Source organism: Sinocyclocheilus rhinocerous, unplaced genomic scaffold (genome assembly GCF_001515625.1).
Source record: "Sinocyclocheilus rhinocerous isolate Xijiao unplaced genomic scaffold, SAMN03320098_v1.1 scaffold3, whole genome shotgun sequence".
In the NCBI taxonomy this organism is placed as follows: domain Eukaryota; kingdom Metazoa; phylum Chordata; class Actinopteri; order Cypriniformes; family Cyprinidae; genus Sinocyclocheilus; species Sinocyclocheilus rhinocerous.
The window spans coordinates 154,308-161,912 of NW_015658759.1; the positions used below are offsets into that span (position 1 = coordinate 154,308).

The 7,605-nt window shown below is 35.0% G+C and overlaps 1 protein-coding gene across 2 annotated transcripts in view; it reads left to right on the forward strand.

The window, feature by feature from the left end:
• The window catches only part of LOC107722950 (mitotic spindle assembly checkpoint protein MAD1-like), a 99,645-nt gene that overhangs the window by 54,221 nt on the left and 37,819 nt on the right, over positions 1 to 7,605 (forward strand). For both annotated transcript variants that reach the window (XM_016531449.1, XM_016531448.1), the window contains exon 17: positions 1,569 to 1,759. In XM_016531449.1, coding sequence (XP_016386935.1) covers positions 1,569 to 1,759 — 191 coding nt within the window. The remainder of the gene's footprint in view (positions 1 to 1,568; positions 1,760 to 7,605) is intronic.

The following is a 7,605-nucleotide window of genomic DNA, read 5'->3' on the forward strand; positions in this document are numbered from 1 at the left end:
GATTAAAATCATAAAGTACGTCTGTGAAGCACAAATGAACCTGACCTCCTCAGGAAAAACTCCTGACAGGGCATCATCTCAACACCATTCATACACCTTCAGTAAAGTTCCTGACATGGTAATTGTAAGTGTACAGATGTAGATGAGGGCCACATACAGCACTTTTTAATTGCAGCTCATTTTAAAGGTGATTGTGTTGAGAGTTTAGCATGTAATTTCTATCCTGCTCTATATATGGAAAACAAACAAGTGATAACCATTTTAAAAAAGGGAGACATTAACATATATAATTAAAAGTGATCCTGATGAATGGTTAAAGGAAAAGGACAACTGAACAAAAGGCCGTCTCTTCTAGTATGCACCACATCAATGCATTGATTTATGTGATAAATTAAACCTTTGCAGTTTAACTGCATTGTTCTAGTGTGCAATTACAGTAGACAGTAGCAGAACACTTATCTCTCTTTCCTGCAGAACTTTTATTGTTTGTAATCAAATTTTCATGAAGCCCCATGAGGGAATTTAAACTGCTCTTGAGGCCTCTGTACAGAAACCTTATATTGAAGCTATAAGACAAAGTTGGCTTTTTGCCTAATTTAAAGGAGCAACTTTGCATTGTTCTGTAATTAAATATTCAAATGAATACTGTGATAAGACCTTGATGGGATTGGTGCCTTTTTTCCTTTTTCTTTTTTGTTTACTGGACTGTAATTTGATTTGACAGAATCAGCTATTAAAGTTATTATATTGGTAGATTGGAAGTGCGTTTTGATGAAGTTGATATACTGCTGTAAATGGTAATAATCTTTGGATGTATGAAACTAAAAGTTGGAGCTAAAAGTGTCCAAATGACTTTTACAGAACAAAATATTGTTTGCCATGAGATTCACCTTTTGATCTGTGAATTTGAGAGGTTTGATGTTTTTGCTTTTTGTCCTTTTTATGTTTTGTCTAAACCAACATTGTCTGGTTCTATTACTCAAAAATGAAAATGTTTATCATTTACTCACTTTCATGTCATTTAAAAACTTTTAGATATTCCCTGAATCACACTTTTTCATGCAATTACTGGAGAACCAGCATTTTGGTTGTTGAGAAAAGTATCAGTGTCTGATTAATGAACAAATCCATCTTTTGAGTTGAATCTTTTCAATGATTCAATTGGGCCATTTGCGAAAAACAGTCTGAATCATTTATTCATGAAGCAAACTAATCCACTTTGAGTTCAGCTCACTGAAGAGGAAGATTATCATTTAATAGCGACTTAAATTTTTAGTCTGTTTCTCGCCCAAAGCTGATTTCAAAAGGCATGGTGTATAGTGCACAAATGAATAAAGGATGATAGAACTCTTTCTTTTAGATGAAGTTGGACTGTTGGGCTTTTCTTTCAATTAAAGACTCTTAAAATTAGGTATTTGTACGAATAGTCTAAACTAATTATTTTCCGTTACATATTGTAATCGCATGTGTTCGATTACATGTTAATTTGCTGCTCTTGTTCAGATCATATTATTCATATTATTTGAATGTTCTTCTGGTTGACTAAATGTAACATATGTGTTCTTCAGACTTGCGTAAGCAGATGGAGAGTGCAGAACTGAAGAACCAGCGCTTGAAGGAAGTGTTCCAGAAGAAGATTCAAGAGTTCCGTACTGCTTGTTACGTACTTACCGGGTACCAGATCGACATCACCGTGGAGAACCAGTACCGGCTCACTTCGGTGTACGCTGAGCATATGGAGGATTCCTTACTGTTTAAGGTAAATTCATATGCAAACGCGTTTGAAACTACATAACCAATAGAGAAATGTGTTTACATGGACACATTGAATCGGTATCTTCCGATCATTCGTTTTTTTAATTTAATATTGAAATCTGAAAAATGAAAAACGGCACATATTTAGTTTTTCAGTTGTTCAAACAAAACGAAAAATCAAGAATCCGGCTTCATTTTTCGTTTTTACGTTCAGGGATAGAAAACGAATAAGCAACTTGAATATTCGATCTCTACATGTGGGCGGGAATGAAACGCCCCTCTCCGCTGATTGGGCAACCAAACATTACAACATAATATTAATGTTGTTAATTTGTTAATCTGGCTGTTTGATGAAGAGAAAGAGATAATATGTAGTAGAAATAAGCACATTAAGAATCCATAGAAGCGAAGGACTCTTGTTATGTTTTTTTAGGACTATTAAATGTTTGGTTGTCCAATCAGCGGAGAGGGGCATTTCATTCCCACCCACATATTCAAGTTGCTTATTCGTTTTCTATCCCTGAATGTAAAAACAAAAAATGAAGCCAAATTCTTGATTTTTCGTTTTGTTTGAACAAATTAAAAACGAAAAATGTGCCGTTTTTTTCATTTTTCAGATTTCAATATTAAATTAACAGACGAATGATCGGAAGATACCCTGATTACATTATGACGTGCATGGGATAAGTACTTACAAACAAACTTACAAACTTGAAGAACAGTTGAAAGTACAGAAGGAAACTAGGAAAGTACACACAGTAAACTTCAGACTTGAGTGTATCTTTGTTGTAGTTTTACAGTTAGTTTGAATGTGTTGATTTTATGGTCACTTGATTATTTTAGGGTTCTGTCTAAGCCGAGCAGATGTTACAGATAAAACATACCAGCACTCAAAGGCTTTTTTGTTCAATTATAAAACAATGACATTAACATCAATGGGATTTTGAATGACTTTGAAGCGCTGCCTTGACGATTTACTATAGGGGTTTTCATAAAAGAAAGATGCGTTGGTTAGAAGAGCCTGAAGCTTCGTACCACAGTTGGTGGTTTGTTGTTTGTCTCACAATACTGAGAAGCGTGAAAATCAAAAGAGGGACTTTAAACCCCAAGGCCGAGGTCAGGCATCTGAAGAACTGCTTTTGTATTTAACCTCATCTGAACCAGCTCAGCAGCTCCTCCAGCCTCAGGTGCATCTGTGTCTCCACAGGTCATCACATCCTCTTCAGTCAGTAACTGCATTTGGTGAGGTGGGTGCGGATGACGGTGTTCCTACAATATAGGAATATGGCATTTTTACTTTTAACAGCAGGAAGTAGAGAAAAACAATGACCTAGAATAACTCAATCAAGGAAATTGCCATGAGTACACTTCTTCTGGTAACAAGTACGCTAGTATGTTGAGTGTCAGCCATAGACTGTATAAAAACATGGACGTAGTGTCCGTGACGTCACCCGTAGATTTCCGAAGAGCGTTTTTGAAGCTCAAAAGCAGCGCGTCACTCCCGGATAATCGAAAATGGGCAAAGAGGCAGGAGCAGGTTGCTGAAGCCACGCTCACCTAGCTTCCACCCGTCACTCAAGTGGCCACGCCCTTAATTATGCAGAACTTTAAGGCTTAATATAATTTAAATGGATGAGTTATAAAAAAATTCATCCCCCTCACAGTTGTCATGAAGGGCAAAATTAGCTATATAGACCAAAATAATTTTTTGAACCAGGCTGTAAACGTGTTTTTCTGCTGTAAAGTTGGGCATTTTAACATGGGGAGTCTATGGGATTGACTCCCTTTTGCAGCCAGCCTCTAGCGGCCAGTTGATGAATTACAGTTTAAGTCACTGCCTTGTTGGCTTCACTAGAGAGAGCGGGAGGTTGCCGCTTGGTGTCAGCCCCTGAGATGTGACTTCACTGTATACTCTCAGTTGATTAAGTAAGATTGGAGAGTTTTTTTTTATTTTTTATTTTTTATAGATGAGCCAAGTTCAGGTAACACTTTGAACTTGCAGACAGATTGCATAGTATATGAGAGTAAATCAAATGAATGTTTTCATAATGCCTTGAAATACACCCTTGTGCACGTTCTTTACTTCATAGTAGTGTTGTTTTTGGCGGCCTGTTTTAATTTTAGTTTTAGTCTAGTCTTTGTGTGAAGCTGTCATTTTAGTTTTTATTAGTTTTAGTCACGTTCATACTCTTTTTAGTCTAGTCAAGTTTCAGTCAGCTAAAAGTCTGAGCATTTTAGTGAGACACAGGAAACCGAAATACTGCAAAATAATAATAATAACATTTTATAACATTTCGTTCGTCTCGTTTTGGTCAACGAAAATGAAGAGACATTTTAGCATAGTTTTTATTTTGTAAACCGCATTTAGTCTCGTTTTTATTCGTCAACAATATTGCATTATACATTTAATTATAGTCATCGTCACATGACCAGCATTTACGTTGCGTCTCGTCTCGTTTTCGTCACGTGATAAAGGTTCGTTGACGACGATATTTAGTCATAATTTTCGTTGACGAAAGCAACACTACTTCATAGTGCACTTTTGTTTATTGTTACATATATAAATGGCTTTTTATTTTATATTACTGACTGTTTGCTTCAGTGATTTCTTAAATCTTGAAGCAATGTTTACTTCAAAATTTTACACTACATTTTTTTTTTTACTTAGTTAAAAGAATAGTTCACCCAAAAATGAAAAGTGGCTAAAAATTTACTCACCCTCAGGCCATCCAAGATGTAGGTGAGTTTTTTTTTTTTTTTTCTTCAGCAGGACCGATTTGGAGACAGTTAGCATTACATCACTTGCTTACCAGTGGATCCTTTGCAGTGAATGGGTGCCATCAGAATAAGAGTTCAAACAGCTGATGAAAGCATCACAGCAACCTACAAATAATCCACATGATTCCAGTCCATCAATTAACGTCTTGCATGTTTGTAAGAAAATAATCCATTATTTTAGCTTTAAGTTGTTGCTTCTGCCCAAAATACCAGTCCATAATCCACAATAACTCTCCAATGAAAGTGTTGTCCTCTCACACCTAAATCCACCACCAACTTATTCATTTAAAACTGTTTTGGGTTGTTGTCATTTGTACATGGAGCTTGATCTGTGCAGCTTCCTGCTTAAAAAGAATTATTATAGAAGTATTACTGTGATGTTTTGATCAGCTGTTCATTCTGACGGCACGCATTCACTGCAGAGGATCCATTGGTGAGCAAACATAAAGGTAATGTTTTGCAAAAAGGTTCAGTTATTTAATTATTTTCTTTTAATTAATCTAGGTTAATGTTAATTCATAAATATAATATTGTTTGTTCATGATACATCAACTAGTGTTGATTTATACAACGTGAATTTTCAGAAATTAACTAACAAAAACTAATAAATTCTGTAGTAGTATAGATCATTGTATTCGCTTGGTACTTGTGTTATCTAATGCATGAACTAATGTTAAATAATTGAACCTTATTGTAAATATTTTAGTATATTACGTTTTACTGTGGTATCAAAACTATTGAGAATCATCAGATTTTCTTGGAGATTAGTTGGAATTACACTTTCGACCGTTCATTATGTTTTAAAACTGTGCAGTGCACAATAGTTTCGCTTTTCGCCATACAGTTTGCACATTATTGTGCATCCACTTGATTTAAAATGGTAATCATCCTTCTTTTAATGCATATGAGAAGACCATTGACCTTATTTTGGACATTCTATATGATGAACCAAGTGGTATTAATGCAATCTATCTGATGCAAGATGCATATTTAGTTTGAAACCGCATGCTCTTATAATGGTGTACCTGCAAATGTAATTTGTCTATCTTAATTAATGCTCTTTCTTTGTGGGTTGGAGAAATGTTCAGTAATCCCTTATAGACACACACATGCGCACACAGTGCAATAATTGGATTTAAGTTTTTGTTATTTGATCAGTACTTTCCTCAGGCTGTTTAATTAGAGCCGCAGTAAAGCTTCAGTGCGTCTGCGTTCTGCTGTTATTATTGCTGTGTGAGTGTAAGCATTTACTCACGTTTGTGTGCATCTAGGTGTGTTGGGGTAATTTAATAATACACATTATTCATGTGCTAAGGAAATAATTTGCTCTTTTTCACATTCTGTGAATGTAGCCAAAGATGTTTGACTGCTAGAGAGGACTTCTGATTCTATTACTGGTTTAGCGTTACAAAATATTAAATATGATTGATTTTTATAATCCAGTGATTTCATCTGTTTGTTTAATCATTACATACTAGTACAGTTACATACTAGCCCATGTCTACAATAATATACAGTGTTTAGGCAGGCACTCAGACCTAAAAAGGACTCTGTAGCATTTAAACTAATGGACTTAAATGTCAGTCAAGAATGTCTGAAGGAACTGAAGTGTCTACAGTGGAGAGCAAGTTGTAGTAATTTGTGTGGCAAACACTGTAATGAGCAATTAGTGGGCCACAATATTAAATATGCCATAGTCACAAAATGACTGAAATTTGATCACATTAACCATTATGTGCACTGAGTTTAGAAAATATGTTTAATTGTTCTCTTTTTTTCTGAATATAATTGCCATTGGATTTTTTTTAAGTATGGGCACTTGAAGATAAATGAGTGATATCCCATTCTCTTTTTCTAGTGTTGTTTTTTCCTCCAATGTTAGACGAGTGCAATAGAGCAGTGCTTTAGTTATGTTATGATTTGATCCCCAAAGAATCAAAGAACTGCTTTGAAATTCTTCTCCATTTCTGTCTTAGGAGGAGGAAAGATAATGAGAGACACAGACTTTTTACCCTCTTATTTGTCAAAATATGACTCGTTGTCCTGAAAATTCTCTTGGGAATCTGTCAAAGTCATTGAATGTCTTCCTTGTTTTGAGTTTGTGTAGCTTTCAACTCTTCAAAAATTTGACAACACATTTACGTGGGTTCCTAAATGTTAAAAAGCAAAAACATTTGTTCAGTGTTAAATGAGAAATTAAATATTTGCTGTTTTTAAACATAGCAAACATAGTCAATCCCTTAACTGTCAGCTTCTAACATTAGATCAAGACTGCAACACTTCAGTGCAATCAATCTCAATCTTCTCTAATGCCTTTTCAACAGTTTGGTGCCAAAGCCGGTTTCTAGTCTGGAACCATTGTGCGTTTTCACTGCAGAAAAGTGGTTCAGGGGTGGAGTAATGGCTGGTTTAACAAAACTAGATGGCACCCATTGTATTTAACAGTACTATCTCCTCCCAAAACGGCAGATGTGACAAAAACTTCAATGAATTTTATTTATTTTTTATATCTGTACTTTGTGTGCTAAAATGTGTCCTTAAAACTCATAGAAGAAAAACAGCATGTTTATTTGTTGGCAGGTTATGTAGAAACATTGTCAGTTACGTCATTGTTTGGCTCAGTGAAATCATGGGTCAGGCACTGGCCCTGTCACCATTTTTGGTGGGAAAAGGTTTATAGTTTGATCCAATAGCGACAGACACACCACACATTTATTACAGGGTTTCTGTTTTGACGCTAAAACACTTTATAATCAAGTGTATTATATTTATATTTGTGTGTCTGTTTCATATGCTGTTTGTGAGTTTTGTGTTTCCCAGACTTTCAAAATTCTTTCACCAGAAAATGAGGAGATTCATTTTATTCAGAATTGCAGATTATGTTTAATGTTTCAAGCACATAATTATTTTTAATTTATTGTCAAAAAGTTTGAATAACCATGTTTTTGTTCCTTTTAGGGTTGTTAGTTGAATAGAAAATAATTCTTCAGATGCAAAATTGATTGAAACTCATAAAAGAATATGTGTGTCTGTCTCTCTCTATCGCTCTCTCTCACTCTCTCTCTCTATCTA